This window comes from Gymnodraco acuticeps, unplaced genomic scaffold, assembly GCF_902827175.1.
Source record: "Gymnodraco acuticeps unplaced genomic scaffold, fGymAcu1.1, whole genome shotgun sequence".
Taxonomy (NCBI): domain Eukaryota; kingdom Metazoa; phylum Chordata; class Actinopteri; order Perciformes; family Bathydraconidae; genus Gymnodraco; species Gymnodraco acuticeps.
In genome coordinates, this window is record NW_022990238.1 from 4,808,149 (window position 1) to 4,829,297 (window position 21,149).

Here is a 21,149-nt window from a genome sequence, read left to right on the forward strand (position 1 = left end):
ATTATTATTTTATAAGAAGTAGGTAACAGTGTTTTTTTGAGTCCGTTTTTCGGTGGCACATGTGACATATTGGGAATTGTTATACTGAAATATACATGAGCACAAATCCAATGTATTTAGCTTGCCAACTGAGCTCTGAGCGCCGTTGTTCAATCACTAAGCCTCCATATGCTAAGTAAATCAAAAACATAGTCGAGGCAGAAGACATTCAGAAAGGACATCCTTTCTAAAGAGAATCAAACATAATCCTGCAAAACAAAAACAATAAAAAGTAGACATTCCTCTGAATGTGGGCTATTATTATATTAAATGACAAAAGGTCACTATAAACTCGCTATTATCATAGAAACATGAATGTTTCAGTTTGCCTCTTATTGTAATTAAACAACTTGTAAACTCCTATTATTCATTATGAGACTAGGGGATTATACAAATTACATGTTTAATCTGGGCCTGTGGTCATAACAAAAGCAGTAATGAAATTCAAATGTGGTGCTTAAGAGGACTGTTGACTCGGAGCCACAGACAACAGGTGTTATTTAAATCAAAACCAATGATTAATATTAATCAGCAACAACAGAGCCTCGATAGAGCAGCACCTCAGTAAACTCCCAACAAAACCGCCACTCAGGTTAAAAGGGATTATTGTCCAATGGAGGACAAAGTAGAGAATAGCATTGAATAATGACTTGATATTCAGATGGATGCTGACTGTGTTGTGATTTTTGGAATGTAATGTTTTTGTGCTTTCCTACTTTTCAGCTCATATTCCTACTGTAATTAAATGATTTGCATGAACTAGATTCAGCTGTACTGCTTTTAACTCTACAGGAAAGCTTAACATATTGCATGTTAGTCACACTGCTCTGGTTTTGTCTATGTTGCCCTCTGGTGGTCATATTGACACAAGCATACAATCTTTGTGAGCTTCAATTGAGCTTGAATTCATTCATATGTTCTAACAGGCATCTGACAACCACTAGTCTGTAGGGGTTTAGGTTAAAACACCAGAATACAAACACATTTATTTATCTCGTGCCTTTGGCAGAAACGAAACACCAGGTTGACAGGAAGGCAAAACATTTCATTACCAATGGGTGGGCCAACTTCGTAGCCATGGTAACAACCAAAAGTGTCGGCGCACATCAGAGGAGATAGTTCATGTGTTTCAAACCTCATTTAAACCCCATTCAGTCTCACATTACCATAATGTCTAGTATGAGGACAATTTGCAGAGGCTGAGTAAAGCAGAAGATAATCAGGCTTCATCTATCAGATCAAAAGCCATTTGCCTCATCGCCAAACAAACAGGCAATTTATAAACAAGTATAAACAAAGAGTAAAAAATAATCATCCATTAAAAAAGCCATTTAAAATCTTTCAGTCACTGTTTGACATCCCCATTGAGAGCATGACGGTTGTCTTCCAGGTTTTATTCCAGTGTAATGTTGACGGAGGCGAGAGCGTCCACGGCCCATCCCGGGTACTGGTCACGAGACGGGAACATGCGCTTCATGAACGTCCGTATAAACTCAGGGAAGCAGCCTTCCACAATGCTCTGTCTCACAGAGCACATCAGGTTGAGCTGCAAGGAGAAGTGATTGGTGGAAAATAATGTGATTATTGATCTCCAGCAGGTAATCATATTGTATTCTACATCATAAGAGTATACCGTAAGAAAGTTTACATGCTGCAACTCACCATGGCAACATTTCAGGGTACCATGTAAGCAAAATTCACAATGGCAAAATGTAAAAAGAACAAAATATGTGCAAAATTATAAAAATGTCTTGTTTTTATTTAACTTTAAAAATAAAGTATTCAAAATAGTGTGCCTAAAAATATATTATTAAGTTTGTCACACTACATGTTTGTGCTCGCATTTTAAAATTCATAATCACATAATGTCATTTTAATTTGATTGTTAAAGATGATTTTGTTATTTGATTTAATGTCATGCATTTTATTTAGTGGTTAAATGTGTTTGTTGATGTATAATCTTGATTCAATATCTAGTTATGATGTGGTTTTATCTAGAGACATTTCAGATACTGACCTGGTAGGCAATGTTGTGGATAGTGACGTGATGCATGGCTGCACTGTCACTCTTAAACAGAGCATGGAGGTAAGCTCGACTGTGTCTGAAAAAGAAAACAGATTTATTTAGTCTCCCAGGAATGCAGTTTCAAACAAATGCATTCAATAAGGTATTCCTGAATCGCTAACAAATCCCTCTTTTATACCAAATAGTGTACATTAGTGCTTTTTTAACTTCACCATCATATGACAGGATGATACAAAAATGTGTTGTTGGTTTAGTGACTTACCTTTTGCAGGTGGGACATTGGCAGTCTGAGTCTATGGGCTCGAAATCTTTGGCATACTGCTTATTTTTTATCTGGAGAGATCCCCAAGGAACCAAGGCTGAGCCAAACCTCTAAGGAAACAAGAACTTGACTGTCAGAAAATAGTTTTTCAATTGAAAAGAAAGCTGAATGATCAGTGCTAATCAGAGTGTGTGTGTGTGTGTGAGTAATAGAGAGCTTACCGCAGTGCGGGTGGGGAACACACAGTCAAACATATCACATCCCAGAGCAACACACACCACCAGATCCACAGCATACCTGCAGCACATGAATAAATCATCTGAATGATTTAATATTTAACTGAATATTTGTCAAAAGGCAAAATATGTACACACCATGATTATTTTTTTAATGAATATGAGAATAATGATGCAACTGCAGTTACCGGTAGATCTTTTTTCCAATCATTCAGCCCTACCATAAACACCACAATTCTCATGAAATATTTAAGCAAACGTACCCAACACCCATGAGGTATCGAGGCTTTTCCCGTGGCAGGTGGTCAGTGCTCAGGGTCACCATCCTCCAGAAGTCATCCTTCTCCTCTCCTCCACTCAGGCCTCCGATGGCAAAACCAGGAACATCACGTTGAGTCATTTCTGCAGGAAGGGGATAAGATGTCTCAAGCACTAAGTTCTGGACCTTATCATCAGTTTCAAACCGTTTAGGAAAGTACAATTTACAACAAGATCAGCCAGCTAGAGCATGCATTTCACTAAAGGTTACAGGGCTTCTGCAGCCAAGGCCTTTCAGCTCTGGGCCCCCTGTCTGAGGGTTTCAGAATTGCAGAATTAGAAACATATTTTTTAATTACTTCTCAACAATTATCTTAAAAGATGTAATGCGAGCACACTATTTTACTAGTTTCCACCGTGAAAAGTACTTAATAACTAAAATTGATGTATAAATATATATTACTATTATATTTCAGGCTGCCAATTTCCTTGCACAATATATTGTTTTTTTTATAAAAATCTCTAAATTGCAAATATATGATTGCTCTTGACCTCATGATATTGCCACTTGTATGATCCACACAGACTTTTTCATGAGATAAACATGTTAAAGCTTATGTACATCCATTTATACACATAATGTAGTAATAGAGCCCCTTTCCAAATTATTTCAAATAATGGAATTGTGGAGCCATTTCAACATATTCTCAGTCCCCCTCCGAATATGCAGATCCCATCCTCCAGCATCATTACAAGATATACAAAGACAGAGGTAGAAAATCAAAAGAAGATAAAAGGATCACAACAATGCAAGATCTTATTACCATCTAGACAGGCCTTGCGCAGCTCTGTATTTAGCCCTCCCTGGATGATGGCAAATAAGTTTTGTTTTTCTGGATTTTTATTGGCAGATATGCAGCGGTCCAGCCAGCGAATGGATCTGTGCATTGCCTCCTCCACCCGCGGCCCTGTCACCGTACTGCTGACCACATCATCAAGCTGCATCATGATGTCTGAACCTGGAGGGACACAAAGAAGCATGGGGAGACCATCTTTAAGTCACTGGGAAACTGACAGAAGGTACAAGTATTTGGTATTCGATACTCGTTACATTATTTTAGCACACCTAGACTGTTCTGTATGCTGATGGATTTCTCAGGAGTAAGGAGGATCTCTTTGCCATCATAGGGGGACTTGAACTTCACCCCCTCCTCTGTGATCTCTGAGAGCTCGACAAGAGACACCATCTGAAACCCCCCACTGTCCTGTAAGCAGAGGAAAGAAAACACAACATAGCAACACATCATCTACATTGTACTTTTGTGAACATTCATCATCTATGCAATCACAGTTAAAAGATAATCTATGCACTCACAGTTAAAAGATAATGTATGCACTCACAGTTAAAAGATTCCTCTTCCAATTCATGAACCCGTGTAAACCATTGGCTTTCTCGATCAAATCAGGCCCCTGCAGGCCAGTAAAGTTGAAATGGAGAAAAACAATACAAAGTTTCCATGAATTAATCAAGTCACTATTGAAGTCAATTGAGACATCATAACATCTGAAATGCTATTATTATTGTGCTGCCTACCGGTCTCATGCCCAGGTGGTATGTGTTTCCAAGACAAATCTGACAGCCAAGAGCGTCCAGCTGATCCACAGTGATTCCCTTCAGAGTGCCCTGAGTCCCGACAGGCATGAAGACCGGGGTGCTGACGGCCGAGTGGGGCAGGATTAGATCACAAGCTCTTGCTTTTGTGACAGGGCATTCAGCGACGATTCGCAGAGTGAGTGGAGAAGCTACGGATAAAGCTTTCTTGAGGGACATGATATTTTCAGAAGTGTTTGCAGCAGCTCCACACGCTCTGGTCGCAGCCATGTTGGAATGTGACGTAGGCGGATCGTCTTGACCAATCAGAGTTGAGATATTTTTTTTACACGCCTTTGGTATATCCAATAAGAATGTCAGTTTGACAGAAGGGCAGTGATGGTAGCCAATAAACTACCTGCTTTATTTGACAAGAGGCGGGTCTCTACTCGCCGGTTTCGGTCGGATGTCATCTCCTGTCTTACCGGATGGTGTGTTTTGTAGAGGAAGTTTTGTTTTGCGAGTTTTCCGTCCCTTTCGACTGACTGGGTACTTAGTTAATGCACTTAAAAGACCCCGAAATTATATAAGTGTGAATCGCATTACCGTTAACCGTTAAAGTGTTCAAGGTGAGGACAAAAACCGGTGTTGAAACGGCGGATCTCCACTCTTCAGAGTAACCCGAGAGCACCTTCCTGCTAAGCTAACGTTACCTAGCTAGTTAGCGCGGATAGCTTTTGGGTCTGGTTTGCGTCCTGTTTAAGGGGCTCTCCGAGCTAACGAAGCCATGGGGAACCGGGGCATGGAAGACCTGATTCCCCTGATCAACAAGCTTCAAGACGCGTTCAGCACCATTGGTCAGAGTTGTAATTTAGACCTTCCTCAGATTGCGGTGGTCGGTGGACAGAGCGCTGGGAAAAGCTCAGTCTTGGAGAATTTTGTCGGCAGGTAAGTGAAAGTGTCTCACTAAGTTAACATGTTCAATCATCTCCTGGTTTACAAAGTTCCGTGCGTGGTATCACGTTATCACACGGGTTTTAATTGTTTTATTTGACATAAAGCTAAGCCAGCATTACTTTCTCTAACAGCACGTAACGTCAATATGAAGTTACGCACTTGTCGTAAAACTGCCTTGAAAGTGGCTGCAGGTTCACCAACTTCACGTACATACGCTATTTACGTGGCTAAGCACCTGTTGACAACTTTTAATCAAGTTTTGTGAAACTAGTGCTCAAGTGTTGGCTTATATTCAACAACAGACAATATTCAAACTATAGTAGTTGGATAGACATGCTATTTTCTTCAGTGGGCTCTCAGGTTGTTTCCACCATTGCCAATATTTTTGCTACTTTGCTGTCAGTAAATGTTTTTGTACCTGGTTCCCTCTTTACACTCTGACACTTTTGCATGGCCAGAACAACTCATGTTGTTATGTGCATTGCAGGCATTGTTGTTTTGCAGTGGTTACCTGTTTCCTTCTATTTATGATTTAATATCACACCCAGAATGTCTCACAAGATTTGTATTTACCAATAATTGTTCTTTATCTGTAGCTCACAGCTGTTCATTAGAAGGTTTATTACGTTACATAACAGTTTGTTGTTTGATTAGTATGTTTATTATTTTCAATGTGGGAGAACACATATGTTATAGAGAAGGTCAGCAAGGTGAAGCTTGTCAGCCAATGCGAGCCACCTTCCTTCCCTTAGGGATGTGGATATTTGCAGCTGTATTTGTATCCATTGTATGTTATGTAATGCACTGCTTTTGACCTTAATGTACTCAGTCTTTCAACAAAACAAGCTCACATCTCTAGCAGACACAACTTCCCTCACCATCTTCCTCTTTTGTTATTGTGTCTGGCTAAACTTTAGAAATGAAGAGAATATGTCCCTCCATTCTCTGTGGTGTGAGGTTTGAGCTACAGAGCTCCTCAACAGGCCGCTCCTGTTGTTCTCTCCCACATCAGCAGTAAGTGAGATCACCCTGCAGATAAAGAAACAAAACAAAGTCAATCTGAAGCAGCTTGTTTAGCAGGTTTTCAGCCCATAGAGAGACACCCAGTGTGTCTGGGTGTAACCCAACCCGTACAGACTGCACAGCACACACATACTGCAGGCCATTCTACAGATAAGAGGAAGGAAGGCATGCAGACAGTCCTTTGCTTATTAACACACTGACAAGAGCATGGCGTAACTGCTCTCAGACAAGATCACACACAGGTTAGACTACCACTCAGCTCTCATTAATTCAGATGAGCAGGATTTTGCCCTATGAGTGCACTTGACACATATCAGCTGTAATTAACATGAGACAAAATCACCACTATCTCACTGCCTGTGTGTGTAGCACTAACATTCCGCCCAGCATACGTCACACACACAATTTGCATATATGCTATGGTATAAACCTTTGAACGTGCTTTGTCCTTTCATGAAGTATATGAGCGGTGGACTTGAGTCTTTAACAGCTTTGTATCCAACAGTGTAAAGTACAGCAGCTACTCTGTGTGCCTGTTGCTGCTGTGTAGGTAAACTCGAAGGCAGAAAGGGTGGAACAGTAAACTCATAGCTTCAAGGTCGAGTCTCACTTGAACCTGGAAGCATTTGGGAGGTGCTTCATATCACTATAACAACAGGTGTGCTAATGTAGGAGTGACTCATTGTTGATCTATGGGCTTGTTTAAGCCTAGGAGCAGCCAATACCTAATCCCAATAGCATGTGCAGTCATATGTTGCACAAAACTACGAGTGTTTAGAGTGGCAGCTATTTGATTAGCAATTCTCTACAGTAACACCAGTCTTTAAACACGAGGGTTGAGCTGCTGTTAACGCCAGTAATTATTGCTCTATGGTTTCCCTGGTGGCTGAGGTTTTTATTTTGGTGTTGTGTGTCAAAGGTTTGATTCTTACCGCCTTGTCCCCAAGCACGTAAATAATCCATCTTTTAATTTCTGAGGCACCAACAATAGCGGAAAGAGGGTCACTTAGTGCTAGGAACAGACTCATGGTCCTCTCCTTCTGTCTCTCACCTGATCATATTTAACACATCTGTGCTACGTGGCTTCATTTACTGCTGCTCTTTCTTTAACTGTTCAATGCTCTGCAATCATATTATGCATGTTTGTTGTTGCACCGTTTCTGCTTTACGTTTCCTAGCTCTGAGTGAGTAGAGAAAATAAGAGCTCATGTTTTGTGTGGTTTACTGTCTTTCCGTTGTCATAGTCCGTATTCCCGCCCCCAGCAGGTCAGGTGGGATTGTGATACCTCGTTGACCTGCGTGACCCATCTTGTGGATGTCATTTGGGCCTCCGGTCGCTCCAAGTTTGTGAGCGCAGAGAAGAACACATTGTCTGGTTGATTTGCGTTCTTTGCTGAGCAGAAGATTATCAAATCACTTTAGCTCAACTAACAGCCTCATGTACTCATGTACCGTATGGGCCTGTGTGATTATGTGTTGTTTACTGTCGGTTGGCATCAGGGCACCCTAATGAGGAACATTAAGTTCAGCTGACACATTAAAAGTATTTACACTTAAATCAGTTACACATTATCATAATATGATATTTGATTGGCTTGCCTACATCTTAATGGATGCTCTATTGGGCTTTAGGAATAATAATCAGGACCGTGTCTCAATTTCTGGCCGCGTTGTGTTATTGTCCTAGTGGCGAGTAAAGACGTCATATCTATGACAGCAAGCTGTCTGGGTGGAGGTTTTTATCAGATCTGTGGCAAGTAGTCTACTGAGAGACCAGGAGGTTTTAAAGCTCTTGAGTTGTTCTAACTTTATAGCTGTACTACATCATTTTGTTTGATTACCATCATTTTGTGCCACATTAACAACAATATGACCATGTTAGCATCATTAAAACCTTTAAATGAGTTGTTACCATCGCTATGAGTAGTAGGAGAGATGGTCTGGGTTGATGGCATGGATGCTAAGAGGAATTAGAACGGAAATGTTCTCCAGTGTAGAATCTTTTCAGAAGCACAGTGGATTTCCCTGTGAGGAAATAGAACAGACAGCCAAGGAACAGAAAGCAAAGGGATTTCCTACTAAGCAGTTGAGTTCTGGTTGTGCTTGAAAAGGCTTTGCTGCTTAGCGATGCTTCTTGGTATACCCACAGTGACAGACTGTGGTGCGGGACTGCGGATAGCCATAATGATACGTTCTTTGCCACACCAGAGAGCCATGGGATAACTCCCACTGAACCACAAACACAGTTTTGTGTACTTTGCCCTCCCGTGTGAGCGTAGCATGACATAAGAGTTTCACACACCGGTTTCCGTGTTTGAAAAGGAGCCCTGCCAGGCCTCTGTAGACTGGAGGGAAGCAGGATCAGCTGGAGGCTGTGGATCCTCAGAGTTTCTGTTAGTTTGTAGAGTCACAGGCTGGCAGGCTGGCTGGGGGAGGGGAGTTGGCTTTGCCCATCTCTCCCGGTCCTACTCTCTCGCTTTTTTTTTTTGTGCAAGAGGGAGGGTGGCTCACAGACTGATGCTCTTTGCTTGGCCATCCATAATGCATGAAATGATACACAATCTGCTCAGCCTTGTTTATTATTTACAGCCCATCAATAATGGAATCCCGGCCTTGTGCTTCTATTCAATATGCCACTGCTGTTTATCTAATTCTGTCTATGAAGACTGACTGGTTCAATTCTGCTCTTATGTTATGTCTTCTCAGAAGAACATTTGTGAAAAGAACATTTTGTTGTGTGTGAAGCATATCCTTTCCCTTGCTGTAGTTTTTGTCCTGAATCCTCCCTCCCTTGCTCCCATTCCTCGTCCAGGGCTTTCTATACCGTCCGCTGGCCGTGTGAACAAATGTCTGCATGCTCCACTTTATGTTCATGACACAGCACCAGCGCTGAACCACAGACCTGGGGATTTTTGCTGATGTAAGGAACATCCAGAACGTTCCCCTCTGTTCCACCACAGGACTGCATTATGTTGTATGTCAGCTCCTCTCGTTTCTCCTGCCCTGTGCCTGACACATTCACAGTCTGAAGTCGGCGCCATGGTACCATCAGGCCTGTGGGTCTGGCAGTAGAGAGGAAAAGGAGAATGGGTTGGTGACATGCTCAGCTCTGCAGATTGTTCAAGTTCTGGGTCTAGTGATTAGCCCCAGATGTAGTGAGTGGGCTCAGCAGCAGAGAGGCCTTCAGAATTTGGAGGAGAGTGCACTAGACTGGGTTGAGGAGCCTCAATTCAGTTATGACTAAGCAACTTTGGTCATGTGCCTGTTAAAAATTCTTCAGTAACCCTGTCACTTTAAAACAAGCCAACTGCGAGAGATTTCTCATTGTTTCCTACAGGTTGGTGACTCACGACCAATAGCAATTGCCCCTTGTTTGTTTACTGTTATTTCATGCTCAGTGCAGTTGCATTGCCTTGTGTTGTGTAATGAAGCAGCATGATGCAGGTTTGCAGCCGAGGATGTTCACACCGCAAGACAGTGTCAAGTCTCAGGCCCGAGCCTATTGTGGTTAAGGCGTTATCATGGTCCATAGGTCTTGTGTTGACACAGCCTGATCTTACACAAAAGCTAACAGCCAGAGGTCAGCTAGGCCTTGCCTTTAATTAAATGGGCAGCCAATTTATCAGCAGGGAGGGAGCAAGTTCATGGGTTAGGGTTAGAACATGAAAACAGCCACTTTACAAAATCTCCATCAAGAACCGGTAATCCACCCTAAAGCAGAATTTAGGTTTGGATATCCAACAATAAGAGAATTCAGTTTCAGCAACATTAAACTTGAGAGTGAGACCGCTCCTGTGTCAGCAATTACACAATGTTTTAATGTCACTCAGTGAAGAGTTATACAAATGTTTTCAGTTCTCTATGAAACTGTGACAGGATTTTTTTTTGTATTACCATGGATGCTTTCACAGTGTTGTAGGATTGGTTCCAATACTGTCACACTGTCTGTGGAGCAGCTCTACAATTTGTCTGAGCTACTGAAACCATACATTTAAAGTGAGGAATATTGTCAATATAACATCTGTAAATTACATTTTAGGGTGGATTCCCCCACTATCAGTGAGAGTGGGTGTGAATGAATTGATCTGTGAAGCTCTAATGATGAGAGAAAATGACTTTGTCACATTTGATTTGTTGTGAGACGAGTTGGGGGCGTGAAATACCTCATGCCCATCAATTTACGAGAGGCCCCGCTGCGAGGAAATGGACATTGGGTGTAATGAATAATTGAACGTCCTTTCCGTCGCTTTCTCTCTCTCCCTTTCTTACTTTCTGTCACTTTCTTGTACGATTTATTTTCTTTGGCTATGTGTGTCTCTCTGTCCTGACCTGCCCGTGTTTTACCCAACATGCCCCTCTCCTTTTTCGATTTCTTCCTTTTCATCCTTTGTACTCTTTACAATTCTGGCGTTAATGTTTCTTCCTCTGTCTGCCTCTCTCCCTCAGGGACTTTCTTCCACGTGGAAATGGCATTGTTACCCGAAGACCTCTCATTTTGCAGCTGGTCAATAATACCGCAGGTGAGTGTGCCGGCCACATCCCGTCTCCTTTCATCGCTGCCCTGCACATGGCCTCTCGGTCACTGTGCCTCCAGCTAGAGCTCACTGTCTGCTATTTGCTGCCTTCATCTCTTTAATTTAATATTCTCTCTCTCCCCTGTTCTCATTGTTTTTTCTCTCTCCCTCTATGCTCTCTTGTGTATGTCACTATTCCCCTGTGTATAGAATATGCTGAATTCCTGCACTGCAAATCGAAGAAGTTTGTGGATTTTGATGAAGTGCGATCGGAAATTGAAGCAGAGACCGAGAGGATAACAGGCGCCAACAAAGGCATCTCTCCCATCCCAATTAACCTGAGGGTCTACTCCCCCAACGGTAATGAGCACACATCTTGTTGAAAAACACACAGTGGTAACACTTTGTCATTTGGCTTACTAAATGTAAAGAACATTTGCATATTATTTGACAAGATAAATCGTATTACAATGTGATGTTGCCCACCATCATATATTTTCACATACTCCTTTTTAAACATATGGTTGTATAGGGTTATAATAACTGGATCGTATCAAATCAATATAGTTCAGTATCTTGATCTTTGAGGTATTTAAAGGGGACCTATCATGCAAAATGCACTTTTTGATGTCTTTTATACATAAACATGTGTCCCCGGTGTGTCAGGGAACTCACGCAGCGTCAGAAAATAAAACCCTCTCTCTTTTCCTCCGTACCCAAATCTCTAAAAACGGGGCTACAACGGAGCTGATCCAGATTTGCGTCCGATATGACGTAATATCGGAAATGTGGACCCACGGCACTATTAGAAACGTAGCTATCAGAAACAATGCCCAACTGTTTTGGACGTATATGGTCGGTGTTTACATTAGCATCGCTAACACTCAGAGCTAACCTATACTGCACAGAGCATGTGTGTGAAGAAGCAGGAAATAAAAAGGAACTCACCTTGTGGTATAACCGGCAAGAGAGAAAGCCTTTGAGCTCCAAACTGTTTCAGAACGAATCCTTGATAATCCATGATATGGTGTTTCATCACGGCAGTATTTAGTTTAGACAGTAGCGGCCGGGTCCCGCATGAGCTCAGCCCCCTCCTTTTTTATTTTGTTTAATTTATTTTTTAAAGCTTTATACCCAAAATCAGCACTCTTGAAACAGGAAGTGAAATAGAGGGATATGAGGCATGGCTAGAATGGGTGACACTTCATAGACATGTTTTTTATATTTTTTTATATATCTGAGACCTATGCTATTGCCGAAAAATAGCAAGATTGGTGCACTTTAAGTAATACGGTAAGCCAAATATCTATAATTTTTCTCAGTTCATTTTGTAAACATGATATATCTAATATACCTATTACTTTATAGCATGATAAAGTATCCGTATTTTACACCTAATGCCCGCCAAGCAATATTTAATTGTTGCCCCTCTCTGTCTACAGAGAGACCTTTAAGATATTCATAAAACAAACTTTAATGCCACTTTTGTAATGTTCTAAGGTTTTTTTGTAATACACATCACTGAATTGCTGTCACAAACTATAATCTATTTACCTCCCCATGGAAGCTGTCAAACTTGTTATTTTTCTGTTTATTTATTTCAGTAAATGCAACACTTAAAATAAAAACTAAGAGGGCGTTTATGTTTTTATGAAGTCGAGACTGTTTTACGACCGCAAATGCCTGCCTCCCCCAAGTGTCTCGTTCACAAGATGAAAGCTTCCCCTACAAACCACAGACACACAATAACATGTTAGATTGAGGCCGATTCTGTTTTTATGAAAAGGAAGGAAAATGCTGTTGTCACAGGAATACTATATTTATCTTGTCATGTAAATATAAACACCACTACGAATTCTTAACACAGTGGTTGTCTACTCCTAGTTAATTATCAAGTTAATTTGTCAAATCACACTAATTAACAGCTTTGTTCACAAAATTACAAGAAAAATATTTCTTGATTTATTAGTTTGTTTTTATTATGCCACTACATTCTGCACTCAGTCTTATTTACTTAATTTGAGCTGATGAAAAGCATTTCTCATCCCTACGACTTCTTTCCACGCCACTCAGTGCTGAACCTGACCCTGATCGACCTCCCGGGAATGACTAAGGTTGCCGTTGGAGACCAGCCCGTAGACATCGAGCACCAGATCAGAGACATGCTCCTGCAGTTCATCACCAAGGAGAGCTGTCTGATCCTGGCTGTCACTCCTGCCAACACCGACCTGGCCAACTCGGACGCTCTGAAGATCGCCAAGGAGGTCGACCCACAGGGTGAGTGCGTAGAGTCATTAAGAGGTCAAAGAGCAGGCCCATGAACACAACACTCACTCGAATACTTTTTTCTTAATGTCAACAAATATTGATTTACGGAGAATATTGTGTTAGTATAAATCATGCTGTGAATTTGAAAACCACTGACATTTTTTGGACATGACTTAGATCTTGAACATGTTTGGATTACACAAGTCTAACACAATACTACAAAGCTACTGCTGGAATCTAATTCTATAAACAAATTGTTGATATTGTAGCCTTATCTTTATAATGCAGAAATATCAGGTTTAATCAGAATGAATAGACATGAAAATCAGCTGTGCAGCAATCCAAAGCTGATTTTGAATTTGAATACCACTGTTCTGAATGAAGCTTTGAACTTTTGCTTTTGTTTATTATACATGCTAATGCTATTTGTCACGTTTCTCTAGTTACACAATCTTTCTAGCTGTTTGTTAGACAAGCCTCTGCTAGAAGAAAGGTTAAAGACACTCAGATCATTATTCTGTGTATCAGTCATTTCCCTCATTATTATAGAAGGGAACAATGTTATGATTTACAATTCATCAGTTTAAGTTGATGTAATAACACTTTATCATTTGCTGCAGGTCTGCGTACTATTGGTGTTATAACAAAACTGGACCTGATGGATGAAGGGACGGATGCTAAGGACATCCTAGAAAACAAACTCCTACCACTGCGTAGAGGTGAGTTTTATACACACAAAAACACATTCTCAGACTTAGTTTTTGACTCTAGAGTGACTCTTTGTGTTGTTGTGTGCAGGATACATTGGTGTGGTGAATCGTAGTCAGAAAGACATTGATGGGAAGAAGGACATTCGTGCTGCTCTGGCCGCAGAGAGAAAGTTCTTCCTGTCTCACCCCGGCTACAGACACATAGCAGAGCGTATGGGCACACCACATCTACAGAAGACACTCAACCAGGTTCCCCATCAATTGTTTGTTGTGCAATCGCAATGTGTACTTCACTTCCTTCCATGCCCTTTGATCTTTGAAATAACACTAGTTACTACCCTCTGTCTCTAGCAATTGACCAATCACATCCGGGACACTCTGCCTGGACTGCGCAGTAAATTGCAGAGTCAGCTACTCTCCCTGGAGAAGGAAGTGGAGGAGTACAAGAACTTCCGTCCAGACGACCCAACACGCAAGACCAAGGCCTTGTTGCAGTGAGTGTATCAGAATATTGCTACTTATAACAATGTAGCAACCATTAGGTCTTCTTAAACACCTAGCATAACGTGTTGAGTAGTTGGCGTACGATTCATGATGTTGAGATTAACTGTTCTGGAACAATTCACATTCACTGTTTTAGAGTTAAAGGTCACCTATTGTGCAAAATCCACTTTTTCATGTCTTTTATGCATAAACTTGTGTCCCCTCTGTGTGAAGAGATTCTGAAAGTTTCAGGAAAAGAGATTCTCTCTCTTTTTGTCCTGATCCATTTGTATAAAAACCTGTCTGAAAATGAGCTGATCAGATTTTGGCCACTTTATGATGTCATAACGATGTTTTGGCTTGTGTAACCATTAGCCAATAACCAACCAAGGTGACCCCCCCCCCCCACCTTATCACCTGAATATCCTCCTAGAGTACCATTGTGTTATTTTTAACCAAATATCTTGCAGAGGGGAGTGGCTCCTTATTTTCATCTAAAGTAATGGCGCTTTTCCACTGCAGGACCTAGCACGGCTTGGTACGGTATGGTTAGGCTTGGTAGGCCAGGCTCACTTTATGCTGCGTTTCAACACAGAGGTTTATGAGATGTTACAATGCACGATCTGTTTGGTATTTGGAGCCAAACACTTCAGAGACATGTTTTGTCTATAACTGAGAATTATAATATATTGAAAAACAGTATAATAGGGGACCTTTTTAAAGGAAGGGCTGTAATGATGAGATTGGTTAGCATTACTCTACAGAACAGGGTTTTTTGCTGGGATGTTCAAGAAGCCTCAAGCTATAGTTTGAATCTTTTGTGTTTGACTCTGATCAGGATGGTGCAGCAGTTTGGTGTGGACTTTGAGAAGTGCATTGAGGGCTCAGGGGACCAGGTGGACACCAACGAGCTGTCGGGGGGCGCAAAGATTAACCGCCTCTTCCACGAACGCTTCCCCTTCGAACTGGTCAAGGTAAGTCTGAAGGGCAGTTGTTACAGTGTTTTGGTTTTCACAAAGATTTCAGTATTGTAAGATTTGTTAAAATATAATCAGCATATTCTTCCCCTTTCTACCAGATTGTGTTTGATGAGAAGGAGCTAAGGCGAGAAATCAGTCACGCAATCAAGAACGTCCATGGTGTCAGGCAAGTGGAACAGCAACAAAAAAAAACTGCCTCACTTCCAAAGAAGCCCCCTACAGAGCTTAATATACATGACACTGCTGTGACCACACGCTTGGATTCTTTCCCCTCATACAAGTTTTTCTAATCAATCTTTGCCGTCACAGGCTAAAAGTACAAGTAAAAGTGTTTTATGTTATTTGTGCAATGTGTTTCCCCCTTTTCTTCTTTCTCCCGCTGTTAAATATATATACCCTTATCTCCCCAATTCAACACCACCCACCATCCTTTTCTGTTTGTTTGATGAGGCATTCATTTAAAATGAGGTTTTGTGTTACATGTGTCTTAGCGCTAATGTATTCTTCCCTGTCTGTTATCATATCTTGTTTGTGGTTGGCCTTATTTGGCACTTTTCTCCACCTGTTGTTGCTGTCGGTATGTTAATAGTCTCTTTGTCCATAACCTCAGACCTTTTCAGTCACCTATTTTTTTTGTACCTAATCATCAGTCTATTCATCCGTTTTGTCGGCTTACCCGTTTGTTAACTGTCCCATCTGTGTGCCGCTGTGCCTCTGTCTCTCTGTGCATCCTCAGAACGGGGCTGTTCACTCCAGACCTGGCGTTTGAGGTCATCGTGAAAAAGCAGATCGTTAAGCTGAAAACGCCCTGTCTCAAATGTATCGATCTGGTCATTCAGGAGCTCATCAACACAGTCAGGCAGTGCACCAACAAGGTACTGCAGGTGTCCGGCATCTCCCGACCCAGCCGAGACACGGGGCAGGGGGCGACATGGTGATGTGGGAGAGGGTACGCTGACCCAGAACTTAGCCAACAGCTTCCTACAATATCCCAGAAAGATCAGTTAATTAAAAACAAAAGAAGGTTCTGTGCGGTTTGCTCTCAGCCCAGCCCGGCTCCATTAGCCCCGTGCAGGCAGCGCTGTCGTGTTGTGGAGTGTTGTGACGGGTGACGTGTCCTCGTGGATACGAGATGTTTCAGGGACTCTACCTGTCTGAGCATCTCTGGTCTCTCCTGGACAAGCTGCAGGTCTCATAGCTCAGTACACATAGCCAGTAAAACATGGATTAGTCTTTAATTTGGTATTGAGTTGTAAATGACATCTCTGCCTTATTGACGCAGTTTTAGAGGAACTGTTTTTTCAGGGAAGAGGATGTGAAAGACCTGTGGCTTGTCCTTCTGCACTGCTTGATTTGTCTGTCTGCAACTATAAACCACTAACTAAACAAAGACTCTTTATTTCTTGTCTTTCTCTTTCTTGGCTGTCCTCTTTTTCCCCTTTCTGGATTTTCTCCCTTCTTTTTCTTTCCTCCCTTTTTTCTCTCTCTACCACCACAACAACATGCACTCTGAACCCCATGGCCTTTCAGAACGGGGCTCTTCACCCCTGACCTGGCTTTCGAGGCGATAGTCAAAAAGCAGATCCTCAAACTCAAAGAGCCCAGCCTCAAATGTGTGGACCTTGTGGTGTCCGAGCTGACCGCGCTCGTCATGAAGTGTGCTGTTAAGGTAACCGGGGACCCCCCCTGCTGGGATGATGGCATGACAAGAGAAGGAATTCCTTTTCTTTAGAAATGTCTACCTCTGTCATCCTAGTAAAAAGATCACCCCAGTGAAATCAGTCCCATTCCCACCCTTGCCATCCGTGCCCACTGCTTCCAATGTGTGTATTGTCCCATCTCCACTCTTCCCACCTCTGGAAGCTCCATACCATTCAGATTTAGTACTGACTTAAAAAAACACGATTTTAAATTTCAAACACAAAACATTCCATCAGACAGCTCCGCCATGTCGCCTGACCTCGGTATCATTGCTCATTAAAGCATTTAAATAATTACATTTCCACATTGCATCCTGGTCTGAAATCCAGCTCTGTGCTGAATGTGATAGAAAGGGAGTGATGTTAATAAAGAGATGTTGATACTAATAGCCAATGCATGCGGTGGCAGCTTGAATGAAGGGTTTCCATAGCAACGGTGCTTCACTGCCATCTTGTGGACCAATGGAGTCACTGCACACTATTGTATTATTGAACATACACATATGGATGTACATACACACTTTCCCCTGTTTATCTCTCCCTCACCCCATTCTGTCACTTCCCTTTCTCATCTTGTCTTCACTAATATCAATGTTATCAAAACTCTACCATCAGTTAGAGATGACGGTCCCGAATGTATTGCATACAATTAAGACATTACTCTGTTTGTTTGAATGGTTTCTACATTGATATTCTAAACAAAATGCTTCCTCAAAGTTACAATGAGTAGGGTTACAAAAATGTGTGAATGTAGAAACTCGTACATGTTCTTACATTCATCAATTGCGACCCCCTAGAAGTGTGCAGCCTGTGTAGTTCGCTTTTCTTTAGTCCTCAATCCTCCAACCTCAATGTAACAAACATCAGATTCCAGTCACCCATCCAAGAAGAAGTTACACAGCACTGAAAAAAAATGCAAATATAGTGAGGTGAAACGGCAAGCACACAACACTCGTTCCACATTGAGTCAATCTGTAATTGGCTTTCAATCCCTGGAGAGCTCTTTAAGCCCATGGCAAACTTGTAGCATTACGCTGTTGGTTTTTCATTCATGAAGTCATCCCTGGCTGATGGTAAAAACCTTATCACCTTGTAGAACAGACGGTCATTGTGTACGTAGAGTCTGTTTTATGTGTGTTGGTCTGTGGTTGTTTGAATATGTGTGACAATGAAATGTCACTTGACTATCTCTCTCCCTTTTCTTTGTTCTCTATTTATTCTCACTCCTGTTTCTCTCTGATTCTTATTGGTAAGTGTTACTAAGCTCAAGCTCACATGCAAGTGTGTGTGTTCTCGGTTCAACGCTGCAGTAATGTGGTATGTTGCTTTTTCAGCTCAATTCTTACCCAAGGCTGAGAGAGGAGACTGAGAGGATTGTCACCACCCACGTGAGAGAGAGAGAAGGAAAGACCAAGGACCAGGTGAGTCGCTGGGATGTTGAACAAATGGACTCTCAAGTGCCTTCAGGCCAGCCTTTCATGTTTATCTTTTTCATATGCACACAAAATACAGTAAGAGCTCCAATCTACAATTCATATATGGCCCTGCTAGAAATATTGTGCTGACAAGCTGGCGGGAGGAAGATACTTCCCCTCTTGTTGCCCCTTGGAAGGGGGAGGCAACACAAAGTTGACGTGGGCAAGCTTATTTATCCATATGCAAGCTGCCAGTGAAACATAACAAAAGAGATAACAAAATAAAGTGTTTAGTTTCTAGTGTCTGTATGTTAGCAGTCTCTTTAACTTAGTTTGTGCAGAGAACCAAATAAACCACAATTTAATTTTATAAGCTGTAAATTGGTTATTTGATCAACCTTAAGATAATTGTACTGCATTAGCACAGTTTGTATTAGTCTTTCAGTTTTCTTCAAATGAAAACATAAAGGTTTACACATTTAAATATCTAAATTAACATTTTGAAAGCATTTTTCTAGAACTCATTATTTAAACCAAAAATAAGGCAGGCAGGTAGATTCGTAGGGATTATAAACTGAGATTTATAGAATAAATCATATTCTCATCTGCAATTTAAAAAAAAAAATAAATAAAAAAAAAAAAAAAAAATATATATATATATGGGAATATCAGTCTATATTGGTATAGCTATGCATGTATCTTAAGTTGTATTAGTCGTGTGAACTTGCTCTCTCTTACTGTAAGTGACGTTTAAGTGAGAGCTCCATCCTAATCATGATTTTCTGGTCTCTAATCAAGGTTCTGCTGCTGATTGACATTGAGCTGTCCTACATCAACACCAATCATGAGGACTTCATAGGCTTTGCTAAGTATGTACACCCGCCTTCTTTAGTTCAACTTGCAGCGTGTTTCCAGAACCTGAAGTCTCAGTACAGGCATCGTGAATCCGATTAACTCCGGTTTGCCCGTTGTCTGAAGTGCACTTGTGATTCTGTATATTTAGAAAGGAAAAGAGCTGTTATCATGTCACTACTACTAGCCACAAATACATGTGGAACCCAGCTGCTGATTCAGAAACCAAACAGGTTCCCCACGGCATCACTTCTTCTGAATCAAAGTGTTGCTTATAATTAGCCACATGTTGTAAGCAGCCGTGCTACAGTGTGATGTAGTATGCTAATTAGTCGTCCAGCCACATCAGAGCATGAGGCTCCCTTGGGGATGTGGATGCCATAATGATAAAGGTCACATTAGTTGCCCACCTCTCCCCCCCTTTTCGCATGTAACAATAATACTCCTCTAAACAAAGCCATCATGTCATGCTCGATTACTTGCCTGATAAACTTCCTGTCTGCTGCCGACTGTGTGACCGCCATGATGAAGAATGCGTACTGTACAATGGAGAGTGTTGATGTTTTACTGCATTTGCTGATAGCTGCTGGTGTGCACTTGAAACACTGTAAAGCACTGTTTTTGTGGTATATCTCTGAGCGGTTTAGACTTTGTGCTTGCATTCTCGTAGTCTAGTGCAGTAGCATGTAGTTCCCCCCCCCCCCCCCCCCTGCGTGGGTCGTGCCGGTGACTGGGTAACAAAGGAAGCCGCTTGTATGTGTGCGGGTTCATGCTAGCCTCTGCATGGCGAGCGGATTGCAGTAATGTGTTGGAGGTTAGCCAGGGCTGTTTAACGGTTCTCATGACGTCACTTTCAGTCTTGACTACAGAAGGCTGGATGATGGTAGCCCCCCAGGGTTCAGCAGCAACAGGTGGGCTAACTGAAGGCATGTAGGGTGGTGTGTGAGTGAGAGGGACACTTTGACTCTCCATGTTGTTAGAAATCTTCTGCGGGCAATGTTCAACTTCCTGTATGTATGTGTGTAGCTGTATATATTAGGGATTTTAAGATATACATCGGCCCAGCGGTCATTTATTCCAATTATGAATTATGCTATCCAGTCTACCAGGAAACACACAGTAGAAGAACAAGAACAGCATGCCTAATAGAGTCAAATATGTCATTGTCAGTCTGGATGTTTTTGACAATGTCACAGGAAGACAAGACATTTATGTACATATTAAACCAAATAAATGTACATTGGAAGAGTCTGAATTGTTTTTGTTGCGTTTAAAAAAAAAAAAGTATAATTTTGTCTCGGCTTTGAAACATGAAATCCTCCATCTTTGGTCACGACACCTTAGTCTTTCTCCCCCCCAGGCGTGGCTTATATACAGGTTATTCACTTTTTTTTTAAATACACCAATGTGAAATTATTGGTTATCTGGTCATTATCACTCATGAGACGCAGATAAGTGTTGCAAGAAAAAAAATCTATTTTGTGCACGCCTTGTATATATTTTTAAATAACTTGAGACGGGTTGTGCTTTCATCAATCATATTTATTGTCTTTTCTGTCCATCTGTGTGTAATGACAGCGCCCAGCAGAGAAACACAGCTGCAAACAAGAAGAGGCCCATACCCAACCAGGTAAGTCCTATCACCCGGCTCTGGCCTTTTCACCAATCCCAGTTTTAATCTACCTTGACTGATGTCTCCCATTACCAGCCTATTAGTCACCCATGTGAATATATCTCACTTCAGAAGTGATTAAGCTCATCGCCATTAATCTATCGCAACCTATCAAACTGTTAAAGATACCTCCACTGTTAATCATTTTAACTACTGATTAATG

At 41.5% G+C, this 21,149-nt stretch overlaps 2 protein-coding genes across 8 annotated transcripts in view; one reads left to right on the plus strand and one right to left on the minus strand.

Moving 5' to 3' along the window:
* Positions 1-987: 987 nt before the first annotated feature.
* qtrt1 (queuine tRNA-ribosyltransferase 1) lies at positions 988-4,853 on the minus strand. The gene is made up of 9 exons (XM_034220053.1): positions 4,416-4,853; positions 4,223-4,291; positions 3,948-4,086; positions 3,646-3,840; positions 2,827-2,965; positions 2,549-2,624; positions 2,328-2,437; positions 2,057-2,141; positions 988-1,585 (listed from the first exon to the last, which is right to left on the minus strand). The coding sequence occupies exons 1-9, from the start codon at positions 4,701-4,703 to the stop codon at positions 1,433-1,435; spliced, it is 1,254 nt and encodes a 417-aa protein (XP_034075944.1). The 5' UTR covers positions 4,704-4,853; the 3' UTR covers positions 988-1,432.
* A 21-nt stretch (positions 4,854-4,874) lies between these two features.
* dnm2a (dynamin 2a) overlaps positions 4,875-21,149 on the plus strand; it is a 28,177-nt gene continuing 11,902 nt past the window's right edge. For 4 of the 7 annotated variants that reach the window (XM_034220046.1, XM_034220045.1, XM_034220047.1 and 1 more), the window contains exons 1-13: positions 4,877-5,360; positions 10,839-10,912; positions 11,117-11,266; positions 12,980-13,183; positions 13,795-13,893; positions 13,973-14,133; positions 14,236-14,378; positions 15,206-15,341; positions 15,446-15,513; positions 16,084-16,222; positions 18,382-18,468; positions 19,261-19,331; positions 20,893-20,944. In XM_034220046.1, the coding sequence (XP_034075937.1) occupies positions 5,200-5,360; positions 10,839-10,912; positions 11,117-11,266; positions 12,980-13,183; positions 13,795-13,893; positions 13,973-14,133; positions 14,236-14,378; positions 15,206-15,341; positions 15,446-15,513; positions 16,084-16,222; positions 18,382-18,468; positions 19,261-19,331; positions 20,893-20,944 (1,545 nt within the window). In that variant the 5' untranslated portion in view covers positions 4,877-5,199. Of the gene's footprint in view, positions 5,361-10,838; positions 10,913-11,116; positions 11,267-12,979; positions 13,184-13,794; positions 13,894-13,972; positions 14,134-14,235; positions 14,379-15,205; positions 15,342-15,445; positions 15,514-16,083; positions 16,223-16,877; positions 17,017-18,381; positions 18,469-19,260; positions 19,332-20,892; positions 20,945-21,149 lie in introns of all 7 variants that reach the window. The other 3 variants (XM_034220051.1, XM_034220048.1, XM_034220052.1) reach the window with 3 other exon arrangements.